The 14,789-nt window shown below is 44.0% G+C and overlaps 1 protein-coding gene across 3 annotated transcripts in view; it reads right to left on the reverse strand.

Moving 5' to 3' along the window:
• The window catches only part of ITPR2 (inositol 1,4,5-trisphosphate receptor type 2), a 243,975-nt gene that overhangs the window by 28,461 nt on the left and 200,725 nt on the right, over positions 1 to 14,789 (reverse strand). For all 3 annotated transcript variants that reach the window (XM_071551613.1, XM_071551611.1, XM_071551614.1), the window contains 6 exons: positions 12,245 to 12,420; positions 10,729 to 10,893; positions 8,448 to 8,643; positions 6,298 to 6,390; positions 2,281 to 2,408; positions 449 to 614 (listed from right to left, as the gene is read on the reverse strand). In XM_071551613.1, the coding sequence (XP_071407714.1) occupies positions 449 to 614; positions 2,281 to 2,408; positions 6,298 to 6,390; positions 8,448 to 8,643; positions 10,729 to 10,893; positions 12,245 to 12,420 (924 nt within the window). The remainder of the gene's footprint in view (positions 1 to 448; positions 615 to 2,280; positions 2,409 to 6,297; positions 6,391 to 8,447; positions 8,644 to 10,728; positions 10,894 to 12,244; positions 12,421 to 14,789) is intronic.

Below are 14,789 nucleotides of genomic sequence, written 5' to 3' on the forward strand. Positions count from 1 at the left end.
CCATGGGTTTTGTGAAGCTGATTTTCATGGAATTCTTCCTATTCCCTGTTTCATATCACCTTCTGAAGCAGGCAGATTTTGCTGTTGTTACCCTTCTGGAATGCAGTGTGCTGTGAAATAGCAAGCTGTACTTTCATCTGCACCACGCTCAGTGAAATACAGTCAGCAGCTGCCCCACCTCCATTTGTGGGGATGATGCAGGTGTGAGACACAGCTCTTCTCCCTCACATTCTGGGTGGAGACTGTGAAGCCACCTCTTAGCAAAGCCAGCTTTTGATTCATAAACCAGAACTTTTTCCCACTGAGAGGGAATAAATTTGGACCAAACATTTTTACAGACTTCTTTGTAGATGACAACCCCCCCTTAGGTTCACACTTTATTTATTGATAAATAGTTCATTTTCACTCCTTTCCTCATCAAGTATCTCAATAGATCAGTAACACCCACCACAGATGAAACAGGTTGTCTTTAGTATCTCCTCCTTTTTCTGCTTTTCACTCCTGAGATCAGCAAATGTATCAATGATGACTCCAAAGATCAGGTTTAGAACAATAATGATGACAATGAAATAAAACAGAAGATCATAAACAACTCGTGCAGCAAACAGGGGCTCCTGCAATAATAAGGTTGCAATAAGATATAAAAATAGCAGAGCTCTAATATATTAAACAACATTTTCACATTAGCTCAAGCAATGCAAATCTTCCTTTTCACATGCCAAATTTTGCTAGCCTTACTCACAGAAACAGAGAGGGACTACCCGTGTGTACAGAGGCAGAAAACCAAAGTCCTTTTCTTCCCCATGACACTGACTTGGAAGTCACCAAATTTCTGTTTCCCACACATTCACTGAGATAACAGGATTACCCTTTGGGAAGTGCTTTAATGTAATTACCCTTAAATAGCTGCTAAGTGGAAAGGGTAATTTTCAAAGTCCAAGTGTTTACAGACTTTCCGGGGATAAACTTTGGTTCCCTAGAACCTCCCAGTCTATGAGGTAGGACCTAGACTCCTACTATCAGCAGAAGCAGCTCTTCCATCCAGATCCAAGTTATTTGTCTCTGGACTCTTGCAAGCTCTGCTGAGATCCCACTTGTGAATGTATTTATAACACATCCTTGTGTTATGGTGTGGCTCATCAAGCAAAGTGCTGCTACATTGCCTTTATTTGTGATGTTCTTTTTGAACCTAAATAAAAACATGTACAGCCACCTAAATATTAAGGGAAGTCCTTAAATGAACTGGATTTTTGAGGAAACTTATGGAAGAGGACATATGTCATGATACACAAAATTCTGTTTTGATGTTCATGTTAGTTGAGTGCAAGTAAACAACAGGACCTATTCCAGGGCAGGTGCCATGGAATATAAGCTAAAAATACACATTATGTATCTCTGTGGAGAGTCTTAATATAAATTTATATATCAATCAATTTCAAAAGCTTGCATTTGTAATTCTTAGTGTAATAGAAGAGCAATCTCTAGCAATACTTCACAGAATCCCAGAATGGGTCAGGTTGGGAGGGATCACAGTGAGGCATCTGGTGCCATCTCCCAGCTCCAGGAGGGCCATCCCAGAGCACATGGCACAGGGTTGTGTCCAGATGGGTCTGGAATATCCCCAGTGAGGGAGACTCCACACCCTCTCTGGGCAATCTGCTCAGTGCTCAGTCACTGCACAGCAAAGAAGTTCTTCCTCATGTCCAGGTGGAACTTCCTGGGCATCAGTTCCTGCCCGTTCCTCTTGTGCCATTGCTGGGCACCCCCCAGCAGAGCCTGGTCCATGCTCTGCCCCCTCCCAGCAGGCACTGACAGACATGGGGGAGGTCCCCTCTCAGTGTCTCTTCTGGAGGCTGAACAGCCCCAGCTCCCTCAGCCTTTCCTCCTAAGGGAGATGCTCCAGTCCCTTCAGCATCTCCACTGGACCCGCTCCAGGACCTCCATGTCCCTCTTGTCCTGAGGAGCCAGGACTGGACACAGCACTCCAGATGTGCCTCACCAGGGCTGAGTTATTAGCAGTGCTTGAAGGTTATGATAAGCTCCAGTTTTCCAGAAGGGATAAACAACTACCTAGAGTTCCTTTCTTCAAGTATCATCATCACACCAAGCTTAGCTCTTCCCATTAAATATTCCATCTGGGATTTAAAAATTGCATGGATAAATCAACTGTGTGACAAGAGACCAGACTGGATACAAATACCGTCTATAACCTCCAAAAATTGACTTTGGCATTCATGAGATGCACAGGGAGTAATGCATTTCCTCAGCCAAAACACTCACATCTTTGGAAGGCTTTCTGAGCACGTCTCCCACACCACCACCATTCCTCAGGCCTTGGTTTAACACGGTCACAATGCACATGAGCAGGGTGTCACAGGTCCTTTCTATTCCATCCTCCTCCTCTTCACCTGCAAACAGGAGAGCAGCAGCTTTAGGACTCCCAGCAGCAACCCATCATTCATCAAGCAAAGCCACAATTCTTTGTTGCAGGAAGCAACTGCAATGCACATCTGCCTTTCATAATCCTCAGCTAGATCATCCCTACCCATGTGAACATCACTGCTGGTGACACACTGATGTACATCAGGCACAATTAGCCTGAAGAGAGATGGAGAAAATCACAAGCAGTGCTCCCACCAGTGTTGTTCCTGACCCAGAGCTGCCATCCCTATCCATGGGAGCACCACCCCTTTTCCTTGCTGGTGTCACTAAAAACACAGAGATGAGAAGCAACAGAAACACAGAATTAGAAGCACATTTGTGAAAGGATTGTCTTCCTGTGAAATCACTCCTCTACCTACCCCTGTACAAGCCAAGTCATGTCAGCATTTCAAACCCTACAGGAGGGGCTGGTTTTCAGATGAGTAAATCTGTCCATGATCTTTCCATGTCTGATATACATTAAATGAAAGGCTCTGCCTGACCTCAGCTTGAAAACTTGGATTCTATTCTTATCTCTGCTGCAGAGCTGCTGCGTGGTTTTGGCTGAGCCACAGAGGGTACTATTGTGCAGGAGATGGTTGAACGTGCAGAGGAGCTGGGCTGGAACACCAGTCCCTGCGGGGATTTTGTCCGCATTGGCCAGAATTCCTCCCACCACGCACTCACTCCCATGCTGGGGCTGCATCAACAGCCTCCCTTTGAAGGGCTCTGCTTGAGTTGTTCCATGTGTCCTGCTGGTTTGCACTGAAGGGTCAGGGCTGTGACTGCCATTTCTCCTGCCTTCCTTTCTCTTCAGGGATAGACACCGATTCACACTTGATTTGCTTCATGCACTCATTGTAATGTAATTTAATAAATAACAACATCCTGCTGTGATAGTTGACTGAAACACACATTTAACAGGCCCAAACTACCACATCTGGGACACTGAGATAGACTTGGATAAATTAAATTGACTGAAAGCACTCCAATTACAGACAAGTAATTTGGATTTAAAACATGGGATCCCAAACTGTGGGATACTGCCAGTATCCCGACTGGGATGTGCACAACAGTGCCGGTATCTGCTGCTTTTGCCACCACTGCTTTTGCTCTGCAGGCAAATGAAATGAAAAACAACTCCTGATTTAAGGAACTCAGAGCAAAAACAAAAGCAAAAGCAGACATCAGGATCGACTTCCTGCTCAACTATATGGTCATTAAAGGCATTACTACCATTAGTAGTAATTCCAGATTTAAAAATAGCTGCTTAAATATTGAAACTGAAAGGATTGAAATAAGAAACCACTTTTATCCTAACATATCTGGATTTTTTTTTTTAACTAGCATGGTGATGTTCATCATATAAACCAATTCTTGCTCTACTTCCTCCTTCCAAACAACCCTCCATCAATTTTCAGAGCCGCTATCTGTGCTTGAGAAGATGACCATGCAGAACACAAATGAAATGCCTTCATAAAAGCCACAGCTTCCATTTCTTTTAGGTAGCTACAATATTTTCCCTGCTCACAAGACCAGGGTCAGGTGGTGGAAACAACAGATGATCAGATCCTACTGAACAGTGAGGACACACCAGGGCTGAGAAGTGGAAGCTGCAACTCCCAATAACCCTACCACATGACTCTCCATGTCCACTGAGATGCAAATTCAGAGCAAGCCCAAGCTTCAAGAGATGCATCACCTGACTGGCACATCTTGCAACACAGAGTCAGCATCCCACCCTGCACCCAGAGGAGCAACTCAGGCTGTGAGATCTTTGCCAAACAATTACACAGGAGACAGCCCAAAGTTGGCAGAAACCTCTTAGTGCAGCAATGTAGGCTGTGGGGAGTGTACAGACATTCATTTCTCTATTCTATTTCCACTCCCAGATGTGGAGTGACATGCATTGCTCTCAACAGGGGAGCCAGGTAATCCTAAGGGCATAAGTTCTGCCCCTGCTGCTCAAAAGCCCCTCTAGTCATCAAATGTGCCCATATTTGAAAGAAAAGAGTGGATCTGTAGAGGGAATTGTTGGGAGTGGGATGAGTCTTTGGAAATGTCCCTTTTTACAAAGAGGTCCCTCTGCATCTTTCCAGCACAGGTTTGTATGAGTTACAGACCACAAAGAGACATGTACTGCAGGATGTTAATTAAGTTCCTTTAAGTGATGAAGCACTTCACCAGGCTTAACTGATATGGAAATGTCTTTATACTGAAGAGTGGGAGACTCCAAGGGAGATGAGACTTCCTTTAGAACAGGTGATTAACTGGCTAAGGTGAGCAAAACTCCTCTTGGAGAGTGTTGGGTTTTTAATGTTACTGGATAAAGAAAATTTCTTCAAGATTAACTGGCAGTGTCCTTAGATGTCTTGTACAGCCTCCTCTCATTATGGTTTGATTTCAAAGGAGCAGTACCCAAACAACAAGAAATGTGAGATTTCTATCATTTAAAGAGTTTGGCAAAAGCCACACTGTGTCTCTTTTGACTGATTGATAACTCTTTGAATGCAGCAGCTTTGCCAATAGCTCTTAGACTGTTTTCTCTGTCTAGTCAGACAGCTTTTCCTGTTGTTTATGAGGCCTGTTTACACACCAGCTGGGGAGAAAAAGCCTATTTTTACAGCCCTCTCCCTGAAGCCTTTGATCCTAAAACCTCAAAAATTAGTAGTGGAAGAATAAAGCTTATGAAACAGCGTTGTACTGGCACACAGGGTGGGAAGGGACCATTTATGTCCTCAGTTTCAGCCCCCAGCAACCACAGACAAGTGTGGCAATAAATGTTTGAAGCCTGTGGACCAACCACTGTGCACACACCTTCAGTGCAAAGGCCACAACACATTAAAGCAAACTGAGTATCTGTAGTGAAGGACCAACCACCACAGCTAGAGTGTGCCACATGATGAGAACTTATCACTCTCTACAACTCCCTGAAAGGATGTTGTAGCCAGGTGGGGGTTGGTCTCTTCTCTCAGGCAACCAACAGTAGGACAAGAGGGCACAGGCTTAAAGCTCTGCCAGGGGAGGTTTAGGTTGGATATCAGGAAGAAGTGGATATCCAGAGAGAGTGCTCAGGCATTGGAATGGGCTGCCCAGAGAGGGGGTGGATTCCCCATCCCCGGAGGTTTTTAAGGTGAGACTGGACATGGCACTGAGTGCCATGATCTGGTAATCAAAGTGGGGTTGGACCAAGGGTTGGACTTGATGATCTTGGAGGTCTCTTCCAACCCAATCGATTCTATGATTCTGTGAGAGTGGGAGGCAGACCTTGGGTCTGGGTTCCCAGGTCTTCTGGCTACACTACAGCCTTGGATGAATGCAGAAAGGATTCACAAAGGCTTGCCGATGTACATGCTATGCCATGAAAATCAACCTTTGTGGCCCTAAATGGATCTAACAGTGGCTCAGGGTGTGCAGGTGAGGATGCTGCAGAGAAGCAGCAAGGTTTTTTTCCTGAGCTAAGTCACTGGCAAGAAGCAACCTGCACATTTAGGCATAATGATTCAGCAAGCTCTTTAATGACAAAATTAATGTCAGTGCATTTGGAAAGCAGGTGTGGGAAGCACTCCCATTAACAGCAAGCTGCCAGCTCAGCTCCAAGGCTTGCAGGAGTTGAGCACTTCTGGCTTACTGCAATGATCATCACTCCTCACACCAGCAAAAGGCCCTGCAAGAGTAACACACAAATCACAGAATCCCAGAATGGGTTGGGTTGGAAGGGACTTTGAAGATTATCTCATTCCAACCTCCTTGCCATGGCAGAAACAACTTTAACTAGCCTAGGTTGCTCCAAGCCCCATCCAACCTGGCCTTGGGCATGGCCAAGGATCCCTTGGTTCTAAGTGATGATCAGTCTGAGGGAACTTCTGTACCCACCTGGGTTAATAACTGGGATGTTTGTGGAACAGTTCTCTTTGGCACAGGCTCCCATCATTGCTGTGAGGGTTGTAGTGGGGACTTCACCAATACCTGTGGGAAGAGCAGAGTGTTGACAAAAAGATATTACACTGATGTCAAGTCTTAAATCATTATTTTCTAGAAACGAATCACTGAGTTGGGAAGTTAAGAAGAAAAAACAGCACAAATTATACCACCAATTCCTCTTTCCTCAAAGAGTTTGACTCAACAGCTCAAAGCAATCACAGTGAACAAAAACACAGTTTTATATTTACTGTATATCACAGCTATTCCCATTTCATCTCCTGAAATTAATGAATCTACATCAAATGCTGCTGCTTCTGGTTAGAGCAGAATATATTCAAAGCAAAAAACAACTGTCAGATATGAAAATAATGTCAGTTTTAAAAGCATTAGATAAATTATTCACAAAAGCTGACAAGAAGGACACCAAGCTGATGTTCAGTTATCCTGAATGTAGAATATTTAAGAGTTTTCAAGGATTATAACACAGTTTGTACTCATTTGTAAATATGTATGGGTTTGTGTAAAACACTAATTTAACATTCCCACAGTGGGTAAATGTGTACATCAGCTTGATTTTATCAAACCAATTTTATCTTGTGCATCTTCAACCATTTTCTGCATTTCAAATCAGAGATACAAAAAGGTTTAAGGAAAAAAAAAAAGAAGGCAAAATCGTACAACAGAAGTAGCAGACTAAGACAATCCATGTAATGGCGAAAACACACACAAACACACACTCTCACTCTCTCTTTCTGCTACTTTATAAAGAAAATATTTAAAGCACTTGTCCTGGGAAGCAGAATGTTCCATCACTTTGCAGTCAGCATATTTTCTTGATGAGGTTTTGATCAGCAGTGACAATGTATGAAGCCAGCAAGAACATACCCACACCACAAAACCCTGCCAAGAGCTCAACAGAAGCAACACAAGCACACAGGAGCTCCTGCACCAGCTCAGACCAGTGCTGTGGTGTAGCCTCATCTCTATTTTACTGAAATGGTCACAAAATGCAACTTCATAGCATAAGTTCTGTCCCAAAAATGAATGGTAAGTCAGATATAAGCCAACTTATCCCTCAAAGGATGATCAGTGGCAAAAAAAATTCCCCAAATTATGGTATGTTAAATAAATCTGTCATAGTTCCTCTTTTTTTCATATGGTATCAAACCAGCTCTAAAACAACACCGTGCCCCTGAGTGCTGACTGAGCTTTGCCTTCTTTGTGTGCTTTAAATCCTGAAATAACAATTTAGGAGAGGGCTGGCAAACCCTGAGTGCCCACAGCCCGGGTTGGGACCCTCCAGCTGCTCTCTGTGCTTGGTGCAGCTCTGAGGAGCTCATCCCTGGGGAAAATCCCTCCCTTAGGAATTTAAACATGAGCTGTTCCCAGGTATTTCTCTGCAGACAGTTCTCTGCTCACAGCAGTCTGGTTGGCAGCACAGAGTGCTCAGCAGGCCAGACCTGGCTCTTTTCTAGCAAAGCAAGTTTGTAACTCTCTATTCACACTGGTAAAGCTGAAATTCTGGCCTTTTAAAACTGGTTAAAAACCTCCCAGTGATTTTATTGACTATACACAGATTTTAGGAAATACACACTAAACTTAAAGATGCTCCAGGAAACCTCCTGTCAGTAGACCTGTGAATTCTGTAATAAATTTCTGCTGGGTGAAGCTCAAAAAGTAATCAAATTAACACACCTACTGAACATGTTAAGATCATATGCCTCATATAGTGCACAGAAATTACCATGAGCTGCTTTTAAGGTAGAATGAGAACCAAGGGAATCCTTCGAGCTGCTTTTCCAAATAATTAGGAAATAGAGATTATTTTTTTATCATGAGTTTGAAACAAACATAACAAATCAAATGTGTTAGATTTTAGCATTAAAAAATACAGCCTAAACCAACCCTACACTCATTAAATTTTACCCAGAGACTTAACTGAGTGCTAAGGTATGTGGAATTAGTCCTGCTCTCACAGGCACTAATCAAGAAGTTTGATGACCTCAGATGAAAGTTTGGTTAGGCAGACATGAAAAGTGATATTTTAATTTAAACAAATTTTAATATTAACCCCAAGCAAATTTTGATATAAACCCCAATACCTGCAGAAGAGGTCCTGATTTTCAACCTGTCCACCTCCATGATGAAGTCATCCTTCAGGAAGAGGAAGCCAATGATGGAGAAGAGATAGACCAGGATGAGTGCCAGGACAGCAGTGAGGATAATGGAGCGACCGTTCCGGGTGACACTTTTGATCACATTTAGCAGTGTCTCCTCCCTGTACACCAGATCAAACAGCTGGGAAAGGAACAGAGCAGAGGGAAAATGAATACAAATCAGGCAATGCTATGTAAGGAAACAATCTGAACTATAGAAACATGTATAGAGCTGAGCTCTGCTTCCTCAGATTCATAAAGCCACAACTCACATGGATTTCAGTGGGAGCTCAGTGTGCTGATGGAGGAGAAAATCCAGCACAGAGCCTCAAAGTTGAAGGTAAATTACAGCAAAATGAAAAGTCACAAAATAAATGTGAGCCTGATCCAGACATGGGGAGCAGTAACCAGCAAAATTCATTGTTTCCCAGTGTTCAAAACCAAGCCAGATTAAAATTAAACACCAGTGTCTTCATACTATGGATCTATACCTATGAATTAATTCACCATCTCCCATCTGATAGATTATTATTATGGGCTGCAACTCAAAAATGCACTCATATATGTCAGGAATTATATGTCTGTGAACTCTTTCTGTGAGCACCATTTCAAAGTCGTTCACACGTTCAAGGATCAGAATCACTTTTTTTAAGTCAAAGTAAATTCATGGCACTGTTTGTATCAAAACAGAAACTTCCATTCTTCTTTACCCTGCACTGCATTTAACTTTAAAGAAAAGTATATATTAAGGTAATACTGCTTTAAATGCCAAAGGCCTAAAATAGCAATTAAATGTGACAGGAGCTTTACGAGAACCTGTAACTTTTTTTCTCTTACAATTTTATTGATGTTCTCCAGTGCTTTGGACCTTATCTATAATGTATGTATTTCCACTTCAAAACACTCAGATTACAGATAAAAAGTGACATGCTATGATTTATCAAAATGTTCCACAGAAGAAGGTATTAGCCACAATTTATAAGATCTGAAATCCACAGCCTCGTGAAAGGATTAACAATAAAGAAAGAAACAGGGAAGACAGTTATCATTCATTTCATATAAAACAAAGATTAAAATGAGGAACAAATATTAGAGCTTAGAATACATCCAAGTGGAACACCTGGAAGGAACCTGGGGACATGGACAACTATAATGACCATGAATAACTAACATGGGTCAATAGCAGTCACTGAAAAAAGTACATAAAATGTTTCTTAAAGTACTTAACACTTTGCAAAGTATTTTAAGACAGGGATCACCTCACTCATGGAAGGAACAGCAGATGATTGGCTGTGTTTTTTAAGCAGGAGAGTGACATCCACTGGAAAAAGGTCCTGCAGGTACAGCCACAATTTTGGCTCCTTTGAAATCTGCCCAGACTTCCAAGCAGACTTTAATGTCAAGATCTGGAAAGCCTTGACTTCAACAGGAACCCAAACCAGAGTTAAGTACTGAACTCCTGAAAATTTTAGTGTCCCTAAAACATCCCTGTGAAATGCTGGGAGTTCACCAACATTCAGGAAGCTGAAAAAACCTACAACAAGAGGGAAGTGAATCCATATAAATGACCACAACTTAGTCAGTCTCCCTACAAGTTTCACATGTTCCAGTATAAAGCAAAAGGATTAGAGAACAAGAACAGTGAAACACTTTTTACTGCTCTTCAGCATGAAGGGAGCAGTTAGTGGAGTTGAGCATGATTTTGTGTGATTCATTTTCACTGCACCTGTATCCCGTTATTAACAGGCATTCCATCTGGGGAATGGCAACAAAAGAAAATGAAGTGGGATACATTTAAAGTGATGGATCTCCCTGCTACACCAGGGGCATGCCATACCCATTTCCCAAGTATTATTTTAGAATTTATTTTATTAGGATGCTTTGATACAGGGATGGTGCACATACTGCTGGACAACTCCTGTCTCAGGAATGTCATGACTGACAATGGAACAATGGACACAGAATATGGGGGAAAGCTGGGAGAAAGGAGTGGGCTTGATGATGATTGTCTGAAAAGAAAGGAGCAAACAACTCTAAATTAGATCAAATAAGTCCTAACAGAAACATTCTAATAAAACCAGCAGCTCCTAAGGGGCAGCAACACAACGGCATGCTAAAAATACCCATGATTTGGCTTGATTGTCAGGAAGAAATTGAAGACAGCTGCACGGGTAACGGTATTTTCTATTTTTGCAAAGTTTTCCCCTGCACAGCAGCACATACTCACCAGGAAACTATAGAAGAATTCGTGCACACAGAGGCCCAGCATGCAGACCAGGACATAGGCCACGTGGTAGAGAAAAGCCATGTCCATGATGACGGCTCTGTAGCCACGGGTGAAAGTGCCTCGGTTCCCAACAAAGCTCACCAGAAACACGATCTTGTTACAAAGCTGGGAGGGATAACAATAGCTTTATTCCATCAGGAAAAAAAAAATCTTGTTATTTATTGCTTGCATTGCTGCCTGAATAGGTTGGCTTGACTAAATGTACAGCTTACAGGTAGCTGGAGTGGGATGGGAGGAATCCAGCTCTGATGGCGCATTGATGGGAACAAGGCCAGGAGAGTGAGTGGAAGTATCTCACCTCTCTTACACTGCACTGTGCCTTGTTACATTGGGATTTATTTCACTGATGTCATGAGACATCAAAAAACCCAAAACGACCCTGAGATAGCTCAGTTGGTTAAAATTTGGTTGTAATAACACCAAGGTCATGGGTTCAATCCCCTGTGTGGGCCATTGATTTAAGAGTTGGACTCGATGAGCCTTGTGGGTCCCTTCCAGCTCAGAATAGTCTGTGAATCTCTCACTAGTCTGTCTGTGAAACTGGGGACTGAATTACAAACAGTTTTGAGTTGAGGCTTAGTGTGTTGCTACAAGGAGAACAAAGAAACACAACAAAAAGTGTGGGTGTGTAAGATCTTCCTTCAGACCATGGTTTTCAATACAAAATCCTTAAAAACAAAATCAAACCAAAAGTGGGGGCATGTTTGAAACAGAGCATTTAATCAACAGTGTCAGACTCTCTGTTGCTGCCAAACTTTGCCTGCACAGGAACAGCAGTGCAGAAGTGAAAGGGTGAGGTCTAACTTATTTCTTCTGTACACAAATTTGAGATGGGCAAGCACTTTACTTGTGTCTGGGTAGCTTTAAGTTTGTGAAATTCCCTCAGAACTAGTGGCACATAGTCCAATACTGAGATGAATCAGGGCTGTAGCAGTCAGGCAGAAACCTAAATAGAAGACTTGTGAGCAGGACTGTGTATCTCACCAAGCTCAGTAAGCATGCAAAATTATTCATGTCTAAGTTAAGAGATCTGGCAAAGGGCTGAGAGAATTTTTAATTTTGAAAACTCTTTGCTTCTCAAAAACATATTTAAGGTCACAGAAATGTTTCACAAATTGGTGTCAATATTGCTGAGCATACTGGTAGAAAAAATTATTCTTTTCACTTCAGAAACTTCATATTTGACTGCCCTTATATAGCAATAGTTCTTTAAATTTCATATTGTTTTTGTTTTTAAAATATTTGCATATGCACAAAACCAAACCAGCTTTTTTTCTTAGGTTCCCACTTTGCTGACACTGCTGTTTTAGGATGACTGGAAAGGATTTATTTTTTTGGTTTAACCAGTGAACCAGAAAAAAAAAGTTTTCACACAGCTCTAAGTTTTTTAATAGGACACCCTTAACATCTTTCCTCCTGCTGAAAGGGAAACTCTGCTTGCTTTCAAAGTACTTACATTAGCAGCACCAAGGAGTATCAAGGTAGGGCCGAGCCCTATGGTATATATGGACCTGAGAATAACAGACACCAAAAAGGGGCGAATCCCAACAGGCTTGGAGATGAAAAACAGCATTGCTGTACAAAAGGCCACTGCTATCCAAAGGAGCACGGAAAACAAGGGCGAGAGCGTGCCTGTGGGGAGGAGAAAGGCAGGGTTGAGAAAGGCATCTTTGGAGACTCCATTTTCCCCAAGAAACAGCCCCAAAAGATCAATTCCTTCGCCAATATATCTAACAAAAGTGTGATCCATGCACTGCAACTGCAGACCACGACTCGCCCTAATTGCAGCAAGTGCTGTTATTCTTCACACAGGTAATAATAAGAACAGTTAATGAAATTCCCATTAAAACCCAAGGAGTGCTCCGAGATGGAGCAGTCGAGCCTTCTCCTGGAGCAAGCCGCTAATCAGCTCCCTTCTGCAGGGCTCATTAGGGCTCCTCGGGTGTAATTCCGTGATTGCTCAGCTACCGAACAGCCGCTCCTGGGGGCAGCACAGCGAGCGCTGCGGTGTCGCGTTTCCATGCCCGGCTGAGGCGGAGCGGCTGGAACAGCATCTTTTGGGTGTGCAGCGGGAGCCTCGGGCAGGGACAGGGACAGGGACAGGGACAGGGACAGGGACAGGGACAGGGACAGGGACAGGCAGCATCTGCATGGCCGGGAGCAGCTCAATTGACAGGAAGCTCAACAGGAGCCAACAGTGTGCCCAGGTGGCCAAGAAGGCCAAGGGGATCCTGGCCTGGATCCAAACTAGCGTGGCCAGCAGGCCCAGGGCAGTGACCCTTCCCTTGGACTCTGCCTTGGGGAGGCCACACCTTGAGTGTTGTGTTCAGTTCTGGGCCCCTGAGTTGAGGAAAGAGATTGAGGGGCTGGAGCGGGGCCAGAGAAGAGCAACGAGGCTGGAGAAGGGACTGGAGCACAAGTGCTGTGGGGAGAGGCTGAGGGAGCTGGGGGTGTTTAGCCTGGAGAAGAGGAGGCTCAGAGGTGACCTCATCACTGTCTGGAACTCCCTGAAGGGAAGTTCTGGCCAGGTGGGGGTTGGTCTCTTCTCCCAGGCACTCAGCAATAGGACAAGGGGGCACGGGCTCAAGCTCTGCCAGGGGAAATTGAAGTTGGAGAGCAGAAAAAACTTCTTTGCAGAGAGAGTGCTCAGGCATTGGAATGGGCTGCCCAGAGAGGGGGTGGATTCCCCATCCCTGGAGGTTTTTAACCTGAGCTTGGCCATGGCACTGAGTGCCATGATCTGGTAATGGGACTGGAGCTGGCGCAAGGGTTGGACTTGATGATCTCGGAGGTCTTTTCCAACCCAATCAATTCTGTGATTCAAGAGCTGTGCCTGGCTCCTGGTCCCACGTCCTGCTGATCTCCCAGGGCCGTGTGAGCCGCTGCCTGCACAGGCACAGTCACTGCTGCTCCGCAGGATGCTGCCCCTCCAGCCTCTGCCTGAGTTTGGAGAGATGCTGCCCTTATTTTCCCTCTCCTCTGCAAAAAGCCCTGGAAACACACACCATGTTGCTATGATATAAAAAGCACATTCAGATCTCGCTGTCACACTTGTACACTGACTTCTATTGTTGTGGGCTGAACTGAGAGGTCAGTGACGGGGGAGAGGGAATAGAAAATTTAGCTAAACTCACAATAGCAATCATGCTATCTCTTTGGCAACAGACACACAGCTGAGCAGCATGGCTGGGATTAGAAAACAATGAGATGAGGCCTCAACATTCAGATGGCATCCCAACTTTTCCAAAGTTCATGAGTGTTTTTATATCCCTGGTGGGAGGTTCAAGGCTCTGTCAGACAGTTTCTCTGCCAATGAGACTTGAAAACTTTTAATGGATCCTAAAAAATAACTTTCAAGTAGATCTCAAAGGTAAGGCTAAAGGTGTCTGTCATTCTTAACAAATCAGTTTTCCTTCTTCCCTACTGCAGGTCCAACAATTTCAGGAGACAGGACCCACACCAGTAACATGTGCAGACAGACATGCCGGAAGCAGAGTCATCAGAGCATCGTGGAATGGTTTGGGTTGGAAGGGACCTTAAAGATCATCTTGTTCCAACCCCCTGCCATGGGCAGGGACACCTTCCACCAGCCCAGGCTGCTCAGAGTCCCATCCAGCCTGGCCTTGGACACTTCCAGGGATGTGGCAGCCACAGCTTCTCTGCCCAACCTGTGCCAGGGCCTGCCCACCCTCACAGGGAAGAATTTCTCCCTAATATCCAATCTAACCCTGCTCTCTGTCAGTCTGAAGCCATTCCCCTTGTCCTGTCACTCCAGGCCCTTGGAAATAGTTTCCCTCCATGTTTCCTGTGGGCTGCCTTCAGGAAACTGTCTTTAGCTGGAGCAGTTTTGCTTATGTCACATGACATAAGAACTAGTAAAAGGCAACATTTTGGGATGATTAGCTCAGCACAGGCACCTCAGACAGGTGAGCCGAGGTGGATTTAAGCAGGGGGAAGGGGGAAAAATGGGAGACAAAGTTCAGCTGTTGAGTCAGGCTTTG

Source organism: Pithys albifrons, chromosome 3 (assembly GCF_047495875.1).
Source record: "Pithys albifrons albifrons isolate INPA30051 chromosome 3, PitAlb_v1, whole genome shotgun sequence".
Taxonomy (NCBI): Eukaryota; Metazoa; Chordata; class Aves; order Passeriformes; family Thamnophilidae; genus Pithys; species Pithys albifrons.